The sequence below is a fragment of the Perognathus longimembris genome, chromosome 7 (assembly GCF_023159225.1).
Source record: "Perognathus longimembris pacificus isolate PPM17 chromosome 7, ASM2315922v1, whole genome shotgun sequence".
NCBI classification, from domain to species: domain Eukaryota; kingdom Metazoa; phylum Chordata; class Mammalia; order Rodentia; family Heteromyidae; genus Perognathus; species Perognathus longimembris.
Window position 1 is genome coordinate 13,871,178 of NC_063167.1, and position 26,056 is coordinate 13,897,233.

General features: G+C 38.9%; 1 protein-coding gene across 2 annotated transcripts in view; it reads left to right on the top strand.

The window, feature by feature from the left end:
* The window catches only part of Kdm1a (lysine demethylase 1A), a 60,879-nt gene that overhangs the window by 13,665 nt on the left and 21,158 nt on the right, over positions 1 to 26,056 (top strand). Inside the window, exons 3-6 of one of the 2 annotated variants that reach the window (XM_048350469.1) lie at positions 10,330 to 10,389; positions 17,058 to 17,191; positions 23,921 to 23,999; positions 24,554 to 24,646. In XM_048350469.1, coding sequence (XP_048206426.1) covers positions 10,330 to 10,389; positions 17,058 to 17,191; positions 23,921 to 23,999; positions 24,554 to 24,646 — 366 coding nt within the window. The remainder of the gene's footprint in view (positions 1 to 10,329; positions 10,390 to 17,057; positions 17,192 to 23,920; positions 24,000 to 24,553; positions 24,647 to 26,056) is intronic. The other variant, XM_048350470.1, reaches the window with a different exon arrangement.

A 26,056-nucleotide genomic window follows, 5' to 3' on the forward strand; every position in this document is an offset into this window, starting at 1 on the left:
ATGTTTGGTTATTAATAGTGTCATATAACAGTGGAGCATCTTTAAAATAATAAAATTACATTCAGTTGTACTTTACTAGTTTAGAATAATTTCCTCACCATGGAATTAGCCTCTATTGGAAAAATGCTTTTCTGTTACTTTGATTCCTTTTGTTATCCTATGTACTGTTTTTAATTTTGACAGTAATAGGGATTAAACTCAAGGCCTCAAGCTTGTATTATGCCATTTGAGCCACACCTCCAGGATCCTATATATCTTAGGTCATTCTTTAGTTTTTATTTTCTTACAAAAGCATGCATTACTTCCCAGACTTACTATTTTAGAAACTGAAATTTACTATAAAAATCTTGATATTTCCAAGACTCAGACTTGTATTGCAGAACTCTGCTTTGGAAAGATTTATTTTATTTTGAGTCAGACATACTTTTGTTGTATATTGTCTGAGACATTTGTATTCTAAAATAAGTCAAAGAAAATTTGATTTTTTTGGAGGGGTAGGCAGTGTTGGGATTTGAATTCAGTGCCTGCTTGAACCACACTCCTAGCCCTAAAAGGAAACTTGGAATAGGCTATTAGGATGCCTTTCTCAAAAGCTTCTTCAAGTAAATGGAATTCTCAGTAGATCATCAGAACTGTGTGTCTGTATTTGTGTGTGTTTGCCTGTATATGCCATTTTTTCAGTGAAGCACAGAGGCTTTATTAAGTATGATACATAGGTTCACTACTGACAAATGACAGCTCTGTGCTGTTAACATTATTACTTTATTGATGGAGTAGGGAAAGACACCTGTATCCTTGTTTGTATTCTTTTGGATTAGAGTTTTTCTATTTATTCTAGAGTTTATCTTTTTCTTGAGCATGGTAACTTTAGGAGTGTAAATATGATGAAAAGAAAAGCTGTTAATAAGTTGACAAAACCATTGATACAAGGGCTGGGAATATGGCCTAGTGGCAAGAGTGCTTATTACCTCCTACACATGAAGCTCTCAGTTCGATTCCCCAGCACCACATATATGGAAAACGGCCAGAAGGGGCGCTGTGACTCAGGTGGCAGAGTGCTAGTTGAGCGGGAAGAAGCCAGGGATGGTGCTGATCACAGGAGTTGTTATGAAGATTTTCACATGACAAAAGATTGAGGACCAAAAAAATTTGAATTGGTTATTCAGTACAGTAAAAGTACAAAAACAGGATCTTTTAAATTCTCTTTCAAAATGAAGAGAAGCATCAAAACAGTGTAATCATGTATTATCTAATCTGTAAATTTTGCCTTATTAAACATTGTGCCTTATTAAATTTTGTTGAAATATAGCTCTGAATTTTGGGAAAAAAAACCATACTCTTAATGAGTAAGAATTTACTCTTAAAAAATCTAAAATCCTTATAATGTTTGTATTTGCCTATTATATCATTGCTTATTTGCTTATTCAATATATGAATCCATAAATAATGAAGAGAAAAGCTGAGGTTTGATTTCCTTACTTTAAAAGAAAAAGGAACCCATGCTGTTTATAGCTCCTTATTTTGTGTGGTTCTTTGCTTGCAAGGTGCCTTGGTTTCCCTGCAAAGCCAACATATTGACAGCAGTTGGCAGCAGGTATGGGGGGGTAGTGCCTAGTACCTGAGTAGTTATGGTCAGAGTTCAGGTGAATAAGCTTGGGTCTTTTTTTTTAAATTATGTGTAACAATTCTCAGATGTCTCTCTCTACACCTACATGTGGAGTTAGAGGAGGGGTAGCTTTCAATTTTGGTGAAAATTACCTCTACAGGAAAAAATTACAGGATTTTATTACACCTCACTGCTCAGAAGAAGACCTGTATGTAGATTTATGAGGTGGGGCTGGGGGATTCATTCCTAATAGATTGTCAGATTGTCTGTAAGATCTGCTGAGAAGTAAGTGCCCGAAATTATTTGAATACTAATCATAAGTACAGTGCATACTCATTCAGAAAACAGACCTGGGATTAATTTTCTTGATTTTTTTTCCTTTTTCTTGAATATTATCATTTCACATTTCTGATTTGGAATTTTGTTCCAAAATAACTTACTTAGAAGGCTAAGGAAAATAATACGACAATGTGAAAAAGGTGATTTAGATCAACTCAGAATTCTTGTATTTTGAGAGATCTGTAACTGGATCAAGATAAATATACTACAAAATACTAGTTCCCCACTCTTATGATTACTCTTATGATTACATAATTCCTGGCATGAGATACAAATGTATACGTACTTAATAGAAAGGGGAACCTCTTTTGTGCATTACATTTCTGTTTAATTCTAGGTCTTTGAGGGAGGAAGGGCCAAAGCAGGGGATTGGTTATGTGGAGGGAAGTTTTCATTCAAAAGGAAATAGTCATTGTCCAATCAGAAAATAAGGTTCTTCCAGATGAGGTTCCTTACTCACTTTATTCTGCCCACATAAGTTGTACAGCTATAACACTTTATTGCTGGCATAGTGCTGGATTTTAAGAGTTCAAAGATTAGGCCCTGCTGCAAAGAATTTGGTCCAGAAGGGCACAGTTGTTAATAATTGGCTATACATTGTGGTGAAGATAACTGCAATAAAGTTGGATTACAAAGTGGGGAGAAAATTCAGAAGTTTTCAATATTTAAAGTATTTGATAACAGTTATATGAATCTATTGTGTAAGCCTGTTTTGAAGTAATATGTATTGTTGGATGACTAAACCTAGCTAATTAACAGGCATTATCTCCAATAGTTATCATTTTTGTGGTGGAAATACTTAATATTACTTTGAGTGCTTTTCAAGAATACAATGTGTGGGGCTGGGAATATGGCCCAGTGGCAAGAGCGCTTGCCTCACATACATGAAACCCTTGGTTCGATTCCCCAGCACCACGTATATAGAAAATGGCCAGAAGTGGCGCTATGGCTTAAGTGGTAGAGTGCTAGCCTTGAGCAAAAATAAGCCAGGGACAGTGTTCAGGCTGAGTCCAAGGCCCAGGACTGGCAAAAAAAAAAAAAAAAAAAATACAATGTGTTATTCTAACATAGTCACCATGTTGTACAATAAATAGATCTCTTAAGTGTTTTAAAATAAAGTTTTTGTTCAAAATTGGACTTGGGAAACATTTCATCAGATTTAGAGGAGTGATGTTGGGCTTTTTAATGAATCAGTTTTAGATTCTTTGGGTTTTAACTGTTACTGCTTTTGGTTGGCAAAACTGTTGAATCAGATGCTTGGTCTTTTGAGAGATTGAGCTTTTTAATGTATGAGTAAAATTTATTGATTATTTTGCTTTTTATTAAGGAAAATTTTGTTTAGTTGAGCAACTTTGTTTTTTAAATAATGTCATAGATTCTTATTTTTTGCTACTATCGTTTATTTAATCTGGTTATGTTGTGTTCTATAATCTGTCTGTGAGTATTTCCATCTTTGTGTATGAACATATTGTATTTATTAAACACACCAGGAATAAGATTAGATGTTTTATTCAGTTACTTTTTGAACTACATATACTTTTGCAAATTCTTGGAAAGTGCTAGTAGTAATATTATTAGTCAATAATGTGTCCTTCTGAAATTATTTAAGCACCTGGAATTGTTGACAGTATGTGTGTTTTTGTCTAAATTTTTAAGTTAAATTTTGGAATTTAATCTTTTATGTTAAATCACGGGAAAGATACAAATTGGTACCAATACAAACGTATTTCTCTCCACAAGAATAACATAAAGCCAGGTGCTGGTGGCTCACACCTGTAATCCCGGCTTATCAGGAGGCTGAGATCTGAGGATTGCTGTTTGAAGCCAGGTTGAACAGGAAAGTCTGGAGACTCTTATCCAGAAAATTGGAAGTGGCGCTGTGGCTCAAAGTGGTAGTAGCCCTGAGTGAAAGAGCTGAGGGACAGCACCCAGGCCCTGAGTTCAAGCCCACTACTGACCAAAAAAAAACCCAAAAAACTAATAACATAATCAAAATCTAACATTTTTGCCATATTTACTGGTCACAAATTTTAAACTTTTGAAGATAGGGTTTTGTGGGTTTTTTTCTTTTTGCTTTTTATATTTTATTTGTGGAGCACATGATTGATGCCTATGAAGTTATAGCTTCCTCAGATAACTCTAAACCTAAGGTTTACTTACAGTGGAAGGAAAACTGCATATCTGGGAAGAAGCTAATATTCAGAATTCTGAGAAACTCACATTGAGCAGAGGAAAAGGATTCTCTTGTTAGAAACTTGTCATTAATACCAGGTATGAACTGTTTAACAATAGTACTTTTAATAGGAACTCCAAAATAAAGTTTAATATTATCTTCTTTAAAGCAAGTTAAATGACCAGACTGAGTTAACCACTCAGACCACCTTAATCTTGGTCTCTGGGCAACATAACACAGCATCTGAATTATGCCTTTATTTGGAACGTTTTGAGGTGTACTATATGAACCAGTGCTTTGCACCCACGTAAGTAATGATCAGGATCCTTACTATGGATCTAGGTAAATAGCACATGAAAATGCAAAGTCTTTTCATCACTCCTAAAAGATTTGCTTTTCTCTTTAGTTCATAGAGCTTTCACTTTGGATTTAAAAAAAAAAGTAAGCTTGCATCAGGAGACTGGTGACTCATGCCTGTAATCCTAGCTATTCAGGGGTCTGAGATCTGGGGATTACGGTTCAAAAATGACCCAGTGAAGAAAAGTCAATGGGACTCTTTATCTCCAGTTAAACCATTAGAAAACCGGAAGTGGAGCTATGGCTCCAGGTGGGAGAGCTCTGGCTTTGAGTGAGAAAACCCAGGAACAGTTCCCAGGCCTTGAGTTCAAACCCCATGACTAACAGGAAAAAAAAGTAAGCTTACTAAACTTCCCACTGCCACTACTTCAATGGTGCAGTAACTGTTCCAGGCAGGCTTCTACTTCAAGCAGAGCAATTTTGCCTGTTCTAGACCTTAAGGTTTATTTCAGTATTTTAAATTAGCCTTGGGATTGCTGTTTTTGTTGAAACCAGCACATTTCACTTAGAATTAATTTTGTTAGCACAGTAGGGATCACCTTTAGCACTGTTAAAAGGCCTCTAATGTATGCTGCAAAGGAACCGGTCCTTAAGGCTTTTGCTCCTGCCTTTGTTTTACTTCGTTTTAGCTTTGTTTTACTTTGTTTTAGCTTTCTTATGGGTATAAAGCACGTATTCTGCCAAGGATTGTAGTCAGAAAGGTTGAAGGAAATACATATATTAAGGGAAGTTTACGTGAATGGTGTTTTTAAGAGAACAGGTAAGCAGCATGAGGTGGCAGTAGAGTAGTTAGTGATAAATCCTTTCTCACTTTTTACTGCCTCTGGTGTGGTCAGTTTGTCTCTATTGACCAATTCCTTTTTTCAGCTGTGACTTCCCTTATGCTCCTAAGTCATATATTTATAACTGCCTCAACATCTCTTGAGTTATTTTGCTGTTCCCAATATTAAAGTCTTTTAGACCCATACTTCTGATATCTTCATTTCCAACTATCTTTGGAGAACAGTCATTTAATTTTACTAGTCTATCCAAATGTTTCCAGACTTGTGCAAAAAACCTTCCCCATCTTCAAGTGTATATTAGCTTATTTTCTTAAAAAAGCATCACAAGCTGGGCACTGTTTGGTGACTCATACCTGTAATCCCAGCTACTCAGGAGGCTGAGATCTGAGGATCAGGTTCAAAGACAAGCCAGGCAGTAAAGACTATGAGACTCTTATCTCCAATTAACTACCAAAAAAAAAAAAAAAAAGCTGGAAGTAGAGCAGCAGTTCGAGTGGTACAGTGCTAGCCTTGAGCAAAAAACACTCAGGTCAGGGCTAGGAATATGGCCTAGTGGTGAGTGCTTGCCTTGTATACATGAAGCCCTCGATTCCTCAGCACCACATACACAGAAAACGGCCAGAAGTGGTGCTGTGGCTAAAGTGGCAGAGTGCTAGCCTTGAGCCAAAAGAAGCCAGGGACAGTGCTCAGGCCCTGAGTCCAAGCCCTAGGACTGGCAAAAAAGAAAGAAAGAAAGAAAAAAAAAACCCCACTCAGGTCCTGACCTGAGTTCAAGCACCAGGACCAGCACTAAAAATAAACAACCCTTTTTGGTGGACTTGGACTTTTATCATCTTTCCCCAAATAGATGATAAAAATCCTTTGGGAACGTTACCTGTTCTGTGTTTGCATTTATGCTTGGCAGTTTTGGGGGCAAGTATCCAATAAACATCAAGTTAAACCAGAAACAATTTATTATTAACACAGTGATGATTACGTGGCCAAAGATAACTTCAACTTCTGGAATGTTGTCCTCATTGTTAGTTTATCAAGTTCAATTTGAGATAAATAGGTTCACAGTCACCCTTGCTTCCATTCTTTCTTCCTTTCTCTCCTTCCTGCTTTTTTTTCTTTCTTCTGTACTGGGGCTTGAACTCAGGCCTGGGTGCTATCCCTGTGTGTGGTTTTTTTGTTTGTTTTTGCTCAAGGCTACTGTTTTACCACTTGAGGCACAGTTCTGGCTTTTTGGTAGTTTATTGGAGGTAAGATTCTTAGAGACTTTCCTGCTCAAGCTAGCTTTGAACCATGATTCTCAGATCATGCCTCTAGACTAGCTGATATTACAGAAGTGAGCCATCAGTTCCTGGCTCCACAGTCATTTCTAGTCTGTGAATTTGGCTTTATTATCGATCTTATAAAAATATTGCTTCCTAAAAGAATCAGAATTTCTGAAAATATTTATGAAAGTTATCAGTATGAATGTGATTCTAAGAAACAAGTCAAAATGTGAATTCATGTTCCTAAGAACAAATATCCAGTGATTTTTCACCTCCATTCTTGCCAGATAAAAGTATTTGAAATCAAGATAAGACTTTCAAACATTGTTAGGCTGGTCCTGGGGCTTCAGTCAGGGCTTGGGCACTGTCCCTGAGTTTTTTGCTCAAGGCTAGCATTCTACCACTTTGAGCCACCATTCTACCTTTTTTTCTGCCTGGGTTGGCTTTGAGCCATGATCCTCAGATCTCAGCTTCCTGAGTAGCTAGGATTATAGGTGTGAGCTACCAGCGCCTGGCCTACATTATAATATCTTACAATCTTGTAAGATATTAGAGGAGTGTTCTTTTAAGTGTTTGGATAGAGATGATAACATATTCAGTGATGTGACTATAACTGAAATCATATTTAAAGAAGGACAACTGATAGGCTAGTGCAAAAAATACACCAAAACACTTGATTTTCAACTTGGGGAAGATATGTGAAAATAACCTGTATTAAGAGTCCCAGTTAGGGCTGGGAATGTGGCCTAGTGGTAGTGCTTGCCTCACATACATAAAGCCTTGGGTTCAATTCCTCAGCACCACATATATACAAAAGGCCAGAAGTGGCACTGTGGCTCAAGTGGTAGAGTGCTAGCCTTGAGCAAAAATAAGCTAGGGACAGTGCTCAGGACCTGAGTTCAAGCCCCAGGACTGGCCAAAAAAGAGAGGGAGAGTCTCAATTTAAGAGGGGAGGATCTGTTGATTAAGGGTTATTTGTTTGGTTGGTAGGTTGGCATGAAAACAGAAGGAAGTCAGTGGTTCTAGTTGTGCTGGCTTGTTGTAACATGTCTATATCCAGAGTCCTATGCTGGAAAGGCCTGGAATAGAAGAATAAAGCATTCTGTGTATTTCTTAATCAAAGCCACTAGAGTGGAACGTTAGCTGTAAATGTTTATTTGTGTACTATTATTAGTAAAATGGTTGGCCAGGTGTAATGGTATACACCTGTAATCTCATGCACCTGTAATCTCAGTACTCGGGAGACTGAGGCAAGAGAATTGAAAGGCAGCCTGAGACCCTATCAATAAAGGGGAAAAAAAATTAGCCAAGCACTTGTGATTCATGTCTGTGATCTCAGGAGGCTGAAATTGGAAGATCATGGTTTGAAGCCAGCCTAGTCTTGAGCTATAGCACAAGTGTAGGGCCCTGAGTTCATGTCTCATTTGCCATGAGAGGGCCTAGGGGTGAGGAAGGGGAGAGGGAAGGAGGGAAGAGAGAACCTTTTCAGCTTTTTGGAGAAAATTTTATAGTTAGAATATTTTATTCATGCTTTTACTTCTAAAGTTACACTTACAACAAGTCAATTTTAGCACTTTTCAGTTTGTTTTCCATTTCCGTTATTTCTTGCGAATTTACCTTCTGCTCGCTTCACTCTTTTGTTTGCTTAAATAATACTTTGGAGCTTCATTGTGTGTGTGTGTGTGTGTGTGTGTGTGTGTGTGTGTGTGTGTGTGTGTGTGTTATGAGAGATTTCCTTTAAAAAAAATGTTCCCAGGTATTGAGCACTTTGTATATTTTTCCCATACTTCTTGTTGTTGGTTGTGGGGCTTGAACTTGGCCTGAACACTGTCCCTGAGCTTTTTTGTTCAAGGCTAGTACTCTACCACTTTGAGCCACCATTTCACTTCTGGTTGTTAATAAGAGATAAGAGTCTCACAGACTTTCCTTCCCTGGCTGGCTTTGAACCAAGACCCTCATATCTCAGCCTCCAGAGTAGCTAGGATTATAGGCATGAGAAACTGGTGGTTTTGTTTTTCTTTGTTGTTGTTGTTGGTGATGGTAGTCATAAGGCTTGAATTCAGGACCTGAGAGCTGCCCCTGAGCTCTTTTGCTCAAGGCTAGCATGCTACCTCTTAGAGCCACAGTGCCACTTTCCAGTTTTCTGGTGGTTAATTGGAGATAAGAAAGTCTCAAGGGCTTTCCAGCTGGTTTTGAACCACGAGCCTCAGATCTCAGCCTCCTTAGGTAGCTAGGATTATAGGTATGAACCACTATCCCCCATCTTCAAAAGTTTTAATTGTGGATAAATATACGTCCATGGCAGAGCTTGTTAACTTTCTTTCATGTCAGCAGCAAGATCATTGACTGTCATTGTTAATGCTTAAATATTGAAAACTGTGTTTGCTTTCCTATTGTGGCCTCCTCCCTGCCCCCAATATGATTTAGTGCTCTGGGTATACTTTCAGTTCTGTTTGAAACTAAAGCAGCAGTAGTAACTTTTTTTTTTTTTTTTTTTTACTCTATGACACTTTTTAATTAACAGATCCACAATCTACTAAGAATAAGTTACATGTGATTTAAACAGTAGGACCTGTATTTTCAAGATGTTTGCAGATTGGGTTTAGTAATTGTACCTTGTCTCATGATTATATTCCATTTTCCAGGGGCTGTAAACAATACATTGTGCCTTGTCTGATTATACCTCAGAGGACCATTTAGATAAGAACATAGTGACATAATCTTAGAATGTGATTTTTTTCCTCTTGAAGTATAGAGTGTCAGAAACCATTGTTTAAATGTAAATTCTTAGTAAACATCAGGATGAAGATTTTCCTTTAAAGTCTCATAGGCCTCTGAACATTTTAATAGTAAGAGGGCTATTTTAGTTGGCTTTCCTGTTACATTTAATGCAAATAGTAGAATAGTCAGAGCACTTTCCATTTGAGACACTTGAAAATAAGCTGTTTAATAAAGCGTGCCCAGGTTTAGATTACTAGAAGATAGTATTTTTGTATCTTCCAAAGGTCACACTTGTTTTATAAGTATACCAGGTTTCCGGAAGCTGAAGAACCTCTGTCATTGATGGATTTTGGAAGAGTCTGGAAGACAGGCTGTCTTGACTGTTTTAGATTGAATTTTCAAGCTTTGACTCTTTTCCTTAAAGTTACTTCTACAAATGAATCAGTAGGGAAAATTCCTTAGCAGGGTTTCTGGTTAGCTTGAAGTGGAAGATCTTCCCCTCATAAACGTGCTTGGCATCTGACTGGAGAGTTCTTAGGGTGCATCTTAAAGGTTTTACTAAGGAAATATCGTCATGTGAACCTTTAGTTGTTTTTTTTTTCGTGTATAGCAAATGGAACTACTTTTGGAGCTGAATCTTTTAAATTATATTCCCTGTTTTGAGGAAAGGGGAGACTTTTTCATTAAAATTATCAGTCTTTTATTGCCTTATATTTATCTTTTTAGATACAAAGTTAAAGAAATAATGAATTGATGTTGAACTGTAGGAATTTCAGGTTCTAAGAGTCATATCACACCCACTCTTAGCATAGCAATAGTTAGTAGAAGACATTTGAAAACTATCCCTCCTCCCCCAGCTAGATTATAAGTATTAGTAAGATTGACAACTGGAATTTAGTGATTAGAAATATATGCTTTGTTTCACTGTCTTTCAGCAAGAATCAGTGTGTTGGGCCTTGATTCCAGAAGAAGGAACTCTCTATGGTTTACTAGTTGGTGGTGAATTCATAACTCACCAACTATTAGGCCTTTATGTCCAGATATTATCTTAATTTATGGAGTAAGGTCCCTGAGTTCTCCTCTTTCCTTCCACAGGGCAAGCAGGAGGACTTCAAGACGACAGTTCTGGAGGGTATGGAGACGGCCAAGCATCAGGTGAGGGTGGCATTAGATGCTTGCCACTTAATAGCAAGAGCCGCCAAGTCAGGGATTGATGCTTGCAAATTTTTTTTGGCTGTGGTATCCACATCTTAGCCAGAAGCACAGGGGAAATGTAACCCATAGGGCAGAGTAGTTTAGCAGGCGAGAGTATAGCCAGTCAAAAGCAAGCAAAACCTGTTGAAGTCCTCAGGCCGATCTCAGCCCTCCACTCTTCTTCACTTTTTTGAGGAGATGGTGGATACTTTTCTCACCAGCAGTAGTTGCAGTAGAAGAAGGAATTGTGTGCCTTTAAAAGGAAATAGAGAAATACATTTCTTGGGTAAAAATTAGCTTTTAAAAAAGTGTATTCAAAACTCTTTTACTTTCCAAGACAGACAATTCAGGTTTTTGCTAATAGGAAAAAGTAAAAAGTTCATAGGGAGCCACCATCTGGAAACAGGAATTTTGCAGGAATCCAAAGCAACGTGTTTAGATTTCATCTATTGCCTTTTGTAGGATGTTTCTCTATGCTCCAGGGCTGAATGCTGCTTTATAAATACATCTTCATAGAACTGAAATAGGTATTACCTTGCTGTTGAAGGTTGTCATGTTTTAGTTAAGTCCACTTTAAAATTACTTATCTATTTTTATTTATTTACTTTTGGTAAATTGAACTTGGGATCTCTAGTTTGGCTAAGGCAGGCACTCCTATCACTTGAGCCACACCCCTCGCCCCTTTTGCTCTACTTGTTTTTCAAACAGGGTCTCAAGTTTTTGCCTGGGACTGGCCTCTGAACAAGATCTTCCTACCTATGACCTCCCCCTTAAGTGACCGAGTTTACTGATTGAAATAATGAGAATTTCACTAACTTGTTGCTCAGGCGTACCTTGAACTTTGATCCTCCTGATCTCCACTTCCCACATAACTAGAATTACAAGCATGTTCTGTAGGCATCCATCCAGAGGACCACATGGAGATAGTCACATACAAGAGGAGGTTTATAAGGAGGTTTATCAGTGGGGCCATCTTCCCCACGGGAGAGGGAGCAGTGTGGCACCTACCCCTATCAGGTGAATCCTTGTACCTTTGGGGCTAGAGGAGGGAGGTACTCTGTTTGTTCAGCTGGGTCTGGGGCAGAGAGTGGGAATGCTGACTGACCAATCAAGGGAGAATTCTAGGGCAGGGAGGAGTTCAGGTCTGGGTGGGAGACATTCAGCTAATTCAGCTGAGGACTACAAGCTGCCTAGGGAAATGAAATGGGAGGAGGGGCTGAGGACCTGATTTGGAGGGAATGCTAACATGTTCTATCACTCCAGGCTACCAAATCTGTTGCAGTTTGCATATATAGCAGATACAGAGAGTATCTGTATTTTACTTTCTATGTCGGTTCAACAGTTGGTAGTTACAAGGCTCTAGATGTTAAGAGTGGACTTTTCTTTTTTGTCTTTATTGGTACCATTCCTGGGGCTTGAACTCTGGGCCAGGGCATTGTCCCTGAGCTTTTTGTTTTTTTTTCCTTGCTCAAGGCTTGCACTTTACCGCTTAAGCCACAGCTCTACTTCCAGCTTTTGGGTGGTTCATTGAGATACAAGTCTCTTGGACTTTCCTGACTGGCTATAAACCATGATCCTCAGATCTTAACCTCCTGAGTAGCCAGGACTAAGGCTTGAGCTGTCAGGCCCAGCAGAAGTGGACTTCTAAATGGTGTAGCAGAAGTGGACTTCTAAATGGTGTAAACGTAAATTAGTACATTTATCTTAGAGGAATTGATTCTCATTGTAAAAATAATATCTATGGAACTGGGAATGTGACTTAGTGGTAAAGTGCTTGTCTAGCATGCATGAAGCCCTGGGTTCAATTCCTCAGTATCACATAAACAGAAAAAGCCGAAAGTGGCACTGTGGCTCAAGAGGTAGAGCGCTAGCCTTGAGCATTGAGAGTCTCAGGAACAGCATCCAGGCCCTGAGTTCAAGCCCCAGGACTGGCAAAAATTAAAAATATATATGTGTGTATATATATGCATATAAAGCTTTAAGAGTGCATAGGTAGCTCTTGCAACTGTTAAGGATTGGTTCTTCTGTTTTTAATGAGACACTAATTCTGTTGCTTAAGTAAGCGATATGGTATATTGCCTAAAGTAAGACAGACTTATTAGGATTATGGTACTATTGAAATTGTTAGTACATCATGAGTTTTCATTTGTTGGGGGTGAGTGATAGTGACTGTTCTGAACCCTCTTTCTTTAGATCATCATCAGGCATTTGTGAGACAATCAAAGTAGAAGCTGTCTATAAATGATCACCATTCTTCTCTTTCAATGAAAAGCCAATGACTCTACCTTCATGGGATCTTGACTTAAAACCCAAGTTGATGTGTAGATCTTAAATCTCAGAGTTAGTAGGGAACTTGAGGTGATCTTTTTAGCTGGCTTCCTGCCTTGAACAGATTGGATTCTGTCTCCTCTATTTTATGAATTTGATCCCAAAAGAAGCCTGAAGAAATTTAATGACTTGACTAGGGATAAACCAGCAGTTGTGGAAGGCTGAGAACCAGGGATCTGCTTCTTAGTCCATAGATTATTACTGATAATAATTTAAACCAGGCATATGCAGTTTTAAATCAAAAGTATAAGAAACAACTTTTCTTTTTCACTGTTCTTTCTATTCCTTATTCTTTCTGTTTTGAAACTTATTAGGACATGATAGGATGCATCTTCTGTTCACTCATTTTAATTAAGTCTTATAGGCTTCCATCAAGCTTTATTTTCACTTTTTAGCTGCAAATCTAGTTATAGTTAATTTATTTTTTTAATGAAGGATAAGAAAACAAGACTTTGTTTTCTGTGTTTACTTCTATCTCTATACCATATTCTAGTCAATATGCCTGTGTTATTATCAGAAGCAGGAAATGATTTTATGGAATGAATGGAAGGCCTATATAGTCTCACTTCCCTTTTCCCCTCTTATTCTTTCCCCTTCTTGTATAAATTTTGCAGCACTAGGATTAATCTCATGACCTCACCTGTTCCATGAGCTTTATACAACTTGAGCCATGCCTTTAATTTTTTAACAAATCTAGATTATTCCCTTAAACACTTAATCGTTGTTAATGTTTTGAGGCAGTAAGAAAGAGCCATGTGCTTTAGCATAATTATGTTCTGGAAGGTGATGCTGGAACTGCCTATGTGAAGTCATGCACAGGGAGGAACTGAGCAGAAGTTAAGACTGATGTAGGCAGCCTTGGGGCTACCTTCTTGGAACATTCTAAATGTCCAGATCTATTAAGTGCACCCAAACAATGATGTGCAAAACTACATTCCTGAGCCAGCTACAGATTCTGATTTTTTATTTTTTTTATTTTTTGGTCAGTCATGGGAATTGAACTCAGGGTTTGGGCGCTATTGAGCTTTCATACTCAAGGATAGTGCTCTACCACTTTGAACTACAGTGCCACTTCTGGTTTGGGAGTGGTTAATTGCAGATAGTCTGACAGACTTTCCTGCCCAGACTGGCTTCAAACCACGATCCTCAGATCTGTTTCCTGAGTAGCTAGGATTACGAGTGTGAGCCACCAGTGCCTGGCCCTGCTTCTGAATCTTATGTACTATTGGTACTTTAAATAAACAAGGACACTTTTAAAATTAATTGCATTCTAAAGATGCTTTCCTGTGAAAAGTGGTACTGAGGAGCTGGATTACGCAAAGTGGACTGTGTATGCACTTCTTTGGTATAAAAGAACGTGTTGACTTCACTTCTAATTAGGTTAGGTTCCAAATTAACATATTTTTGTTTCATTGAAAGAGGTTAACTTTTTGTCTTGTAGGTTTTTGTGTATGCATTTGATAAGGGTTCTCAGTCCTTGAATAAGTCTATCTACAAACATCAAAGGAAAGAAATAATTACTGATTTTTAGAGGCCATTTTTCATTTTAAAAATGAATACCATTGTTTAATAATAATTCTTTTAAGAAGGCTGTGTGGAAAATATAGATGGAAAAGAATATTATTCTAAGTATAAACACTTCTTTTATTTTCTTGCATTTGTCTAAACTTTTAATTTCTGATTTATTAAGATACTTTGAAATTGCCATATGACCTATAAATAACATTTCTTAATTGTCAATATTCTCAAAATGCTCAGTTACTAAACTGTATTAGAGTGTTTGGGGGGGCGAGAAGGGGGGTCGGTCCTGGGGCTTGAATTGAGCCTACACACTGTCTCTGACCTTGTGCGCTTAAGGCATACTGTCACTTGAGCCACCACCACCCCCACACTTCTGGTTTTCTGGTGGTTAATTGGAGATGAATCTCATGGACTTAGGCTGGATTTGAACCGTGATCCTCAAGTCTCAGCCTCCTGAGTAGTAGAATGATTTTTGTTCAGAACACTTACAATGAAGAACCAAAGTAGTATGAAATAATAGTATGACAATAGTATTCTTTATAACATGGGTTTTTAAAAAATTTATATTTCTTCCTGTCATTGAAAAATAGTATTTTGCAGTAGAGTTTATAAAGTGACCACTTACTAAACATTTAGAAAATAAGATATTTAAGAAAGACAACTATTTTTGGCAGGGAGAAGTGGAGTTTTGGTTTTGTTTTGGCTTTTTGAGACAGGTCTCACTGTGTAATGTAGACTGGCCTTGAACTTGCTTTGTAGCCCAGGATGGTCTCAAATGTACTGTCTCAGCTTCCTGAGTGATGGAATTAATAGTCATGTGTGTATGTCCCACTGAGAAGTGGAGTTTAGTGGAGATAATTAATTTTCATGTTAATTGCACACACAGGAGCTATAGTTGAAAAGGTATGTGGTCCAGGTACTCAAGGTTCTTGTTAGATAATAGTGTTCTTTATAATGTGAGACATTTTGGGGTTTTGTTTTATGTAGATTTGGGGATAAGGGACTAGTAACATCAATGTTTAGTTTTAAAATTCTTTCTCCTTTCTTGTTCTTCTTCCTCCTCCTTTAAAATTTTTTTTGATTGTTATTATAAAGGTGATATACAGATGGGTTACAGTTATATGTCATGTAAAGAGTACATTTCTTTTTGGACAGTGTCACCTCTTCCCTCCCTCTCCCAGTTTTTCCATGCCATCCCCAAGTTGCATAGTTCATTTTCAACATAATGTCCAGCCTCTCTGTCTGTCTCTCTCTCTCTCTGTATCTGTCTTTCTCTGTCTCTGTCGCTCTCTTTTTTTGCTGGTACCAGGGTTTGAACTCAGAGGCCTCAGCTCTGCCTCAGTTGGTGTGCTCACAGCTGGCACTACCTCCTGGCCAACATTTTCTTGCTTAATTGAGGACTGAGTCTCAAGGACTTTTCTGCCACTGAGATTCTCCAGGTCTTAGCTCCCTGAAGGCTAGGACTATAGGCATGAGCCACTGGTGCCTAGCTAAAAAATTCACTTTTAGTGAAATAACCAGTGCCTCTGATAGTAGCTCCCACCCATCCTTGGGCTGGACCTCAGGGCCTGGGCGCTGTCCCTCAGCTTTTCTTTTTAAGGCTAATGTTCTGCCACTTGAGCCACAGCTCCACTTCTGGCTCTTTTGGTGGTTAGAGATAGGAGTCTCACAGATTCTCCTACCTTGGCTGGCTTCAGACCACAATCCTTAGATCTCAGCCTCCTGAGCTGCTAAGATTACAGGCATGAGCCACCAGTACCTGGCAGTGTCTCTTTTTACTTTTCCCCCTGAGGAATAATTAATTGTCCTGACTCTTTAATTTTAGGTTTGCATTAAATATAAATGGGAGGGCTGTTGGTTTTGTTTTTGTCATTTGTTGGGGTTGAACTTAGGGACTAGGCACTGTCCCTTTTTTGCTCAAGGCTAGCATACTACCACTTTTAGCCACAGTGCCACTTCTGGGTTTTTTGTAATTTGTTTGTTTTGTTTTTGTGGGTTTTTTGTTTTTCTTTTTGCCAGTCCTGGGGCTTGAACTCAAGGCCTGAGCACTGTCCCTGGCTTCTTTTTTTTTTTTTTTTTTTTTTTTTTGTTCAAGGCTAGCACTCTGTCACTTGAGCCATAGCACCACTGTGTCTGGCCTTTTCTCTCTATATATATATGGTGCTGAGGAATCGAACCCAGGGCTTCATGAATAAGTGGCAAGCACTCTTGCCACTAGGCCATATTCCCAGCCCTGGTGGTTAATTGGCGATAAGAGTCTCATGGACATTCCTGCCCTGGGCTGATTTTGAACCATGATCCACAGATCTCAGCCTGCTGAATAGCTAGGATTACAGGCATGAACCACTGGCATCCAGCTGAGTTTTCTAGTAGTTTTTATGTGCTGGTGTCTGAATAGCCTCCTTGTTTCTAAGAGCAGTTTTAGTGTGTAGCCCATGCTAGAACTAAACCTTTCTGCTTGACCTCTTGTTAACCATTATTGTTTCCTGGGTGGTGTTTGCCATGTGGAACAGACCTCTCAGCAGCTTAGCTGCCACTTTTGAAATTTAGTCTAGTTGTTTTGTTATTTTTATTCTCCTAATCTTACTAAAGCCTTTTTGTTCATTTTACTTCTATTATCACTGCTTCTATCTATTTAAAGTGTTTCAAATTTAAAACAATTGAAACAACTATGTGTAAGTAAAACAGGTATCAGGTACTCATATTTAATTATTTCAAAGCACAAGACAAGTCTTGTATGCACGTTCCTTTTCCTAGCAGTCCTCTGCTTTCTTTGCTAGGTGTGGAAGGTGCAGCTTTCCAGAGTCGACTTCCTCATGACCGGATGACTTCTCAAGAAGCAGCATGTTTCCCAGACATCATCAGCGGGCCCCAGCAGACCCAGAAGGTTTTCCTGTTCATCAGAAATCGCACAGTAAGTGGCCCTGCATGCCAGTCTTTTCATTTGGATATTGAAAAGTGCTTATGATTTACAGAGACTATGGGGGAAAAATAGAAAAGAAGAATCTTGAAGTACTCAGGCCTATGCTCAGTTGGCAAGTGTTCTATCATTTCAGCCACACTCCCAACCCTATGATAGGGTGAATTTTTGTGAAAAAGTGAATGGCCTTTATTTAGGAGGTTGATTTGTCTCATAGTGGAATCAACATCTTTGTGTAGCATGTTGACATTTGAACTAAGTAAAAAATTTTAGATGAAATTTTCAAGTTTTGTTTTATCTGTAGGGAATTTTTGTGTAACTTAATTGGATTTGAGTATTGACAAAAGTAAAAATTTGGGAAAGGGCCGGTCCAAGTTAAACTTGTGGCTTTTAGCCACGAATTTTCCTTTCTCCTTTTCTTTTTCCTTTATCTTCTCTGCTTTCCTCTCTCCTCCCTAGTCCCTCCTCCACCCCCACTCCCTTCTCTGCCCCTTCTTTCCCATCCCCTCCCCTCCCTCTTGAGATTAGGGATTGCCCAGCTAGTTCTCTAGTCTTAAACTGACTTCATCTTTTGCTTTCTAGTTTTAAAAATGACAACTTTAGGATTAACCTGAGATTTATCAAATGGAAGGAGGAAGACATCTGTGAAAGTTGAGGAATTTGGGCCCAGTGTATATATAAGGAATTCCATTTTCCCTTGAGAGTGATCGCAAAGAGAAGTGGAGTACCCATATGAATCTGTTCACATCTCTGCCATTTGGTTTATTTACATCTAACCAAATTAACTCCTTGATCAGAATCTTGTCTATGGAGAAGTGTTTGTTAATTTTCACCAAGATTTAAATTAAATATGGTTTATTTAAATTTCCTGTATTTGATAACACAACCCACTTTAAAGACAATTTCTGTTGAAACCTACTGACTGGGTGCCATACTTTTCTTTTCCATTTTTATTAGCATATATCAATTATACAAAGGGGTTTTGTGTGATAGTTCCATAAATGCATATAATGTACTTTAAAGAAGCTCATTTTCTCTTACACACCCCCTTGTTCTCCCTATTTGCTTTTTTTTGGTGGGGGGGAATCAGTCCTGGGGCTTCATAATACTAGGCAAGCACTCTACCACTAAACCAAATTCCCAGCCCCTTAGTATGGTTTGATTTACATTTCCTTTATGGCAAAGTATGTTGAACATTTCCCTCTGTGTCTATTAGCCATTTTACTTGTGAGAACTGTCCAGTTTTTTGTCCATTTACTAGTTGGGTATTTGTTTTTGCTGTTTGAGTTTTTTGTGCATTCTGAGTATTAATCCTTTTTCTCTTGAATAGCTCTCCTATACTTTCTCCTTTCATGAGTTGTCTTGGTTCTGGTGATTGTTTTGCTGTACAGTAACTTTCTAATTTAATATAATCCCATCCCACTTGTCAATTCTGGCTCCTATCTCTGGGTATCTGGAGTCCTGTTCAAAAAACTTACTGGTGGGCTGGGGATATAGCCTAGTGGCAAGAGTGCCTGCCTCGGATACACGAGGCCCTAGGTTCGATTCCCCAGCACCACATATACAGAAAACGGCCAGAAGCGGCGCTGTGGCTCAAGTGGCAGAGTGCTAGCCTTGAGCGGGAAGAAGCCAGGGACAGTGCTCAGGCCCTGAGTCCAAGGCCCAGGACTGGCCAAAAAAAAAAAAAAAAAAGAATCAAAAAACTTACTGGTGCCTATAATTTCCAGAGGTTAGCCTACATTTTCCATAGTAGGGTTATAGTTTCAGGTCGGTCTATGAGCTGTTTTTGTTTTTGTTTGTTTTGTTTTTGGCCAGTCCTGGGGCTTGGACTCAGGGCCTGAGCACTGTCCCTGGCTTCTTTTTGCTCGAGGCTAGCACTCTGCCACTTGAGCCACAGTGCCACTTCTGGCCATTTTCTGTATATGTGGTGCTGGGGAATCGAACCCAGGGCCTCATGTATATGAAGCAGGCACTCTTGCCACTAGGCCATATCCCCAGCCCCGGTTTTTTGTTTGTTTGTTTTGTGTTTTTTTTGTGCCAGGCCTGGGTGCTGTCCCTTCTCTTTTTTGCTCAAGGCTGGGCCACAACCTTTAAAGCTGAACCACAATTTTACTTCCATATTTTTGGAGGTTAATTGAAAATCAGAGTCTCAGGAACCTGCCCAGGCTGACTTCAGATCTCATACTCCTTTGTTTGGTTTTGTTTTTGTTGCCAGTCCTGGGACTTGAACTCAGGGCCTGAGCACTGTCCCTGGCTTCTTTTTGCTCAAGGCTAGCACTCTACCACTTGAGCCACAGCACCACTTCTGGCTTTTTCTATATATGTGGTGCTGAGGAATCAAAGCCAGGGCTTCCTGTATATGAGGAGAACACTTTACCACTAGGCCATATTCCCAGCCCCCAGATCTCATACTCCTGAGTAGTTAGGATTATAGGCATGAAACACTGGCATTTGGCACTTCAAGCTCTTTGATTCAATTGGGAATTGATTTTTGTATGGGGTGAGAGAAGTCCAGACACAACCTCCTCTTATAGCTAGACACCCAGTTTTCCCAACACTCTTTGTTAAAGAGTCCATATGTTTTTGGCTCTTTTGACAAAAATTAGCTAGCTGTAGGTGTGTGGTTTTTATTCCTGGGTCTTTTATACTGTTCTGTTGGTCTTTAGGTCTGTATTTGTGCCAATACCAAACTTTTTGTTACTGTAGCTTTAAAATCTAGTATTGTGACATCTCTGGAGGCACTTTTTTTTTTTTTTTTACTTAGAGTAACTTTTGCTAATTGAAGTCTTTTATGCCTCCATATGAACTTTCAGTTGAACTCTGTAATTCTGTGAGGAATGATACAGGGATTTTGATGGTTATTGCATTGAATTTGTACATTGCTTTTGTCAGTATGGCCATTTTCATGATACCAATTCTGCTAACCATAAGCATAAAATATCTTTTCATCTTCTGATGTCTTTTTCAGTTTTTTTCTTCAAAGTGTTACATAGTTTTCATTGTAGAGATCTCTCACTTCCTTGGTTCATACCTTTTATTCATATATATTCCTATTCATGGGTCATATTTTATTGTTTGGGCAGTTATTGTGAATGGAATTTTTTCCCCTGCTTTTATTTCTCAGCCTGTTCATTGTTGGTATGTAGAAAAACTACTGGTGGTTGAATATTAACTTTGTATCCTGATATGTTTCCAAAAGTTTTAGATATTTTGGTGACGATTATAGGGTCTGTTAAGTATAAAATCATATCATCTGCCAGTAGGGATAAGTTGATTTCTTTTGTCCTTACTTGAATCCTTTCTCTTTGTCCTGCCTTATTACCCTTGTTAGTTAATTCTAGTAATATGTTGGATAAGAATGGACATCCTTATCTAATTTCTGACTTTTTTCCCCATTTAATGTGATATTGGGTGTAGATTCCTCATCTGTATCGTCAAGTTTGTAGTTTCTTCAGAGCTTTTATCATGAAAGGATTTGTCAAAAGCTTTTTCTGCTTTGATCTTATGATTTTTGTTGTTGTTCATCCTATTTGTGCCATGTATTACATTTGTTGATCTATGTATGTTCAACAGTTCTTACATCCCTAGGGTAAAACCAACTGATTATAGTGTATGAGCTTTTTGATGTGTTGAGTTCTACTTATGGGGATTTTGTTGAGAATTTTTACAACAAATGCTTATCAATGTGATTGGCTTATAATTCTTTTTTGTTGCATCTGGTTTTAGAATGAATGCAATTCTTGCTTTCTAGAATGGGTTCAGTAGTGTTTCTGTTTCATGGAAGAGTTTGAGGAATATTGCTCTTCTTTGAAGGTCTTTTAGATCTCACCTGCAAATCTAGCCTTTGGCTTTGTTGGGAGCCTAAAACTGTTGCAATCTCATTGTTCGTTATAGCTCTATCTTCAGGGTTGTTTGTTTTTTTTTCAAGTTATATTTATTTGCTTGTTGGGGCCTTAGCACTGTCCCTGGCTTCTTTTTGCTCTGCCACTTGAGCCACAGCGCCACTTCTGGCCTTTTCTATATCTGTGGTGCTGAGGAATCGAACCCAGGGCTTCTTGTATATGAGGCAAGCACTCTTGCCAGTAGGCCATATTCCCAGCCCTTCAGTTCAGTTTTGGTATACTAAAGGTATATCCATCTCTTTAAATTTTTTTATTTTTTCAAAGAACCAATGTTGTTTCATTTTTTGTGTCGTTCTTTTAATGTCCATTTGAGTAATTTTTGTCCTAATTTTTACTATTTCTATTATTTCTGTTTGATTTGTTCCTGTTTTTCTCTAAGTTTGAGTTGCACCATAAGGTTATTTATTCAAGCATTTTCTGTTTTGTTGATGTAGGCACGAGTGGCTATGAATTTTCCTCTCAGTATGGCTTCGCTGTACCTCAGGTTCTGGTGGGAAGTCTTTTAATTTTTTTATTATTATTATTTTTTTGCCAGTCCTGGGGCTTGAATCAGGGCCTGAGCACTGACCCTGAGCTTTTGTTCAAGGATAGCACTCTACCACTTGAGCCACCGCACCACTTCCAGCTTTTTCTGTATATGTGGTGCTGAGGAATCAAACTCAGGGCTTCACGCATGCCAGGCAAGCACTCTACCACTAGGCCACATCACCAGCCCCAGTCTTTTAATTTTTGCCATTAGTTTCCAGGAATTTTTTTTCTCCATTTATTCATTGACCCACATGTTATCCAATAATGTATTCAGTCACAATGCATTTGAACAATTTCTGTAGTCTCTTTTGCCTGTGATCTCTAGTTTAATTTTATTATGATGTGACAAAATACAAGGAGTCATTTCGGTTTTCTTATATTTTGTCAGAATTGCCAAATGTTCTAGCCTATGATCTACTTTGGAGAAAGTTCCATGGGCTGCTGAGAAGAATGTGTATTCTGCTACTTAAGGGAAATACTTTGTAGAGCTGTTCATTTTATTTTGTCAATGGTGCTGTTTAATTCTTTCTTTTTTCTTTTGTCATTCTCTCTCCTTCCTCTCTCCCCTCCCCTCATCTCCCCCTCCCCTCCCATCCCATCAGTTGTGGAACTTGAACTCAAAGCCTGGGCTCTGTGTCGGAGCCTCTTTGTGCTCAAGGCTCTACCACTGGAGCCATAGCACCACATCTGCAGTTTGAGTGGTTAATTGGAGATGAGAGTCTCACAGACTTTCCTGCCCAGGTTGACTTTAAACCATCATCCTCAGATCTCAGCCTCCTGAGTAGCTAGGATTACAAGCTAACTTATTGATTTTCTTTGTTTGGATGATATTTTGATAAGAAAGCTGAGTTGAAGTTTCCTATTGTTACTGTGTTGGAGTCTATCGGCACTTGTTAGTCTGAAGTATTTGTCTGATGAACCTAGGTGTGCCACTATTTGGTGCATATATATTTACAACTGTAATTTCCTCTTAATGGATCATTCTCTTTATTATCTTTATATTTATCTTTATCATCTTTGTCTCTTTGGACCAATTTTAGCTTTAAGCCTACTATATCAGGTGTAAGTATGGTACTCCTGTCTGCTTTCAGGCCCATTTTCTTGGAAGATCTTTTTTCTGTCCTATCACCCTAAGCTTGGGTTTGTCCTTGTTAATATGATGTGTTTCTTCAGGTAACAAATCTGATCTAAATTGATTTTGATCCAAGTTGAGGTCCTTTCTTTTCTTTGCTCTTTTCCTCTAGGGCACTGTTTAGCATATTTTCCCTCAACATGCTGCTTATTTTTTTACATTGTTTGTTGGTTGTCTTAGAAGTATATTCATTGTGTGTGGGCCTGAGCTGCCAGCATCAAGTCACTTCTGGCTTTTGTTGTTGTTAGTTGTGAGGCTTAAACTCAGCCTCTTCATCTCTGGAGCATTTTTGCTCAAGGTTAGTACTCTACCACTTTTGAGTCACAGCTCCACTTCCAGTTTTTGTTTTTGGTTGTTTGCTTTGCCAGTCCTGGGGCCTAAACTGAGCACTGTCCCTGGCTTCTTCTTGCTCAGGGCTAGCTTCTGCCACTTGAGCCACAGCGCCACTTCTGGCCTTTTTTGTGTATGTGGTGCTGAGGAATCGAACTCAGGGCTTCATGCATGCTAGGCAAGCACTCTACCACTAAGCTACATTCCTAGCCCCTCACTTCAGTTTTTGAGTGGTTAATTGGAGAAAAGAGTCTCATGTGGACTTTTCTGCTTAGGTTGGCTTTGAACCATAATCCTCAGATCTCAGCCTCCTAAGTAGCTAGGATTACAGGCTTGAGCTATTAGTGCCTGGGCTATTTCAAGCTTTTTGATGGTTAATTGGGGCTAGGAATCTTAAGGATCTGTCTGCTTATGCTGGCTTTGAACTGGGATTCTCAGATCTCAGTCTACTGAATAGCTAGGGTTATAGGTGTGGGCCACTAATAATGCCTGATGGATTTTGTGGTTTTTTATCTACTTAGTACTACCTCTGGGGTCTTGTGACCCTGGGTATAAGCCCTAGTTGTTTCCTAATGACTATATGACCTCAGCAAATTACTAGGCATTGTTCTTTATTGGGACAAATATCCTCCAGCTTCTTCATTAATTCACTCATTTGACAGTCTTGTGTTACATTGGTTTCCTTGTTAGGAATTTAATCCTTACTGTTTATGTGATAATAAAACCTGTATTTGGGTTCTTAAAATTAAAAACATGATTTAAGAGGTGGTCAGATGGCATATGTCTGTTTGTTTTAATACAATTTATGTCATTTATATCATTTAAATATAGTTGCAGTTGTGGTTGGATAATCCAAAGATACAGCTGACATTTGAGGCTACTCTTCAACAATTAGAAGCTCCTTATAACAGTAAGTATGTTCAATAAGATTAGTTTGGGGTCAGATTGTAAAAATTGGTATTTCCTTTTAGAAGCCTCCTAGTTCATTGAAAATGAATATTTTTTAAATTCATGTTTACTTTCTATATTACCTTGTGTTAAGCAAAGCAAATGAAAAAAATGAAAAAATGAAAAGAACTGAGCCAGGCACTGGTGGCTCACACCTGTAATCCTAGCTATTTCCTGAGATCTGAGGATTGTGGTTTGAAGCCAGCCCAGGAAGGAAAGTCTGTGAGACTCTTATCTCCGCTTAACCAACAAGAAGTGGGAAAGCAGAGCTATGGCTGAAGTGGTAGAGTACCAGTCTTGAGCAAAAAAGCTCATCAGACACAGCACTCAAGCCCTGAGTTCAAGCCCCAGGACTAGTGAGCACTGTGCACGCATGGGCGCACGTGCACACAGAAACACACACACACAGAAAAACAAAGGTATTTTTAAAGTGCTGCACAATGGGGAAAGAAGAGAGAAGGTTTTTCTGTTTAAACTGCTGGAAATATAAATCATGTGTTTGAATTTATTCTGTAGGCGATACTGTACTTGTCCATCGAGTTCACAGCTACTTAGAACGTCATGGCCTCATCAACTTTGGCATCTATAAGAGGATAAAACCCCTTCCAAGTAAGGACCTGTCTGAATAGTAAACTTAGTGGTTTTAAGTTATGATTATAGGACTGTGTAATACTGTTAACATTTCTTTTTTATTTCTAAGTCTATATTTGGTCACAATATTCTCTTTGTTGTATATAAAATGCTTAAGCTCAGCACCTAGGTTCATACTCATATCCTAGCTATTCAGGAGGCTGAGATCTAGAAGATAGAAATTCAGTGCCAGCTTGGGCAGAATAGTTTGAAAAGACTCCAGTTAACCAGAACAGTGCCGGGATGGAGGCATAGCTCAAGTGGTAGAATACAGCCATGAACTAGAAAGCTGAGCAATCATGATGAGGCCCTGAATTCAAACCGCACTAGTAGAAAATAAATAAATTGAATATAAAGGTTTGCTTTCCTTAATTTCTGGTTTGGTAGATACCTAGGGAAGATTTTCTTTTTTTATGATTAAAATAAGTTTGTTAAGAATGGAAAGAAGTCGGGCTGGGAATGTGGCCTAGTGGCAAGAGTGCTTGCCTCGTATACATGAAGCCCTGGGTTCGATTCCCCAGCACCACATATATAGAAAATGGCCAGAAGTGGCGCTGTGGCTCAAGTGGCAGAGTGCTAGCCTTGAGCAAAAAGAAGCCAGGGACAGTGCTCAGGCCCTGAGTTCAAGCTCCAGGACTGGCAAAAAAAAAAAAAGAATGGAAGAAGTCAGCTGGGTGTCAGTGGCTCACACCTATAATCCTAGCTACTCAGGAGGCTGAGATCTAAAGATCACAGTTTAAAACCAGCCCAAAGCAGACACATCCTTGAAACTTTGTTGTTGGTTGTGGGACTTGAACTCGGGGACTGGGTGCTGTCTTTGAGGTCTTTTTTATTTTTATTTTTTATTTTTGCCAGTCCTAGGGCTTGAACTCAGGGCCTGAGCACTGTCCCTGGCTTCTTTTACTCAAGGCTAGCCCTCTACCACTTGAGCCACAGTGCCACTTCCAGCCTTTTCTGTTTATGTGGTTCTGAGGAATCGAACCTAGGGCTTCCTACATGCTAGGCAAGCACTGTACCACCAAGCCACATTTCCAGCCCATGTCTTTGGGCTCTTTTTGCTCAAGGCTAGCCCTAAACCACTTTGAGCTACAGTATCATATCACTTCCAGTTTTCTGGTGGTTAATTGGAGATAGGAATCTCATGGACTTTGCTGCCCTGGACAATCTTTGAACCACGATCCTCAGATCTCAAGTCTCCTGAGTAGCTAGGATTACAGGTGTGAGCCACAGGTACTCAGTCTCCTTGAAACCTGTCTCTAGTTAACCACAAAAATTTCAAAAGTGGAGGCTGGGAATATGGCCTAGTGGTAAAGTGCTTGCCTCATCTACATGAAGCCCTGGGTTCAATTCCTCAGCACCACATATTTATAAAAAGCCAGAAGTAACACT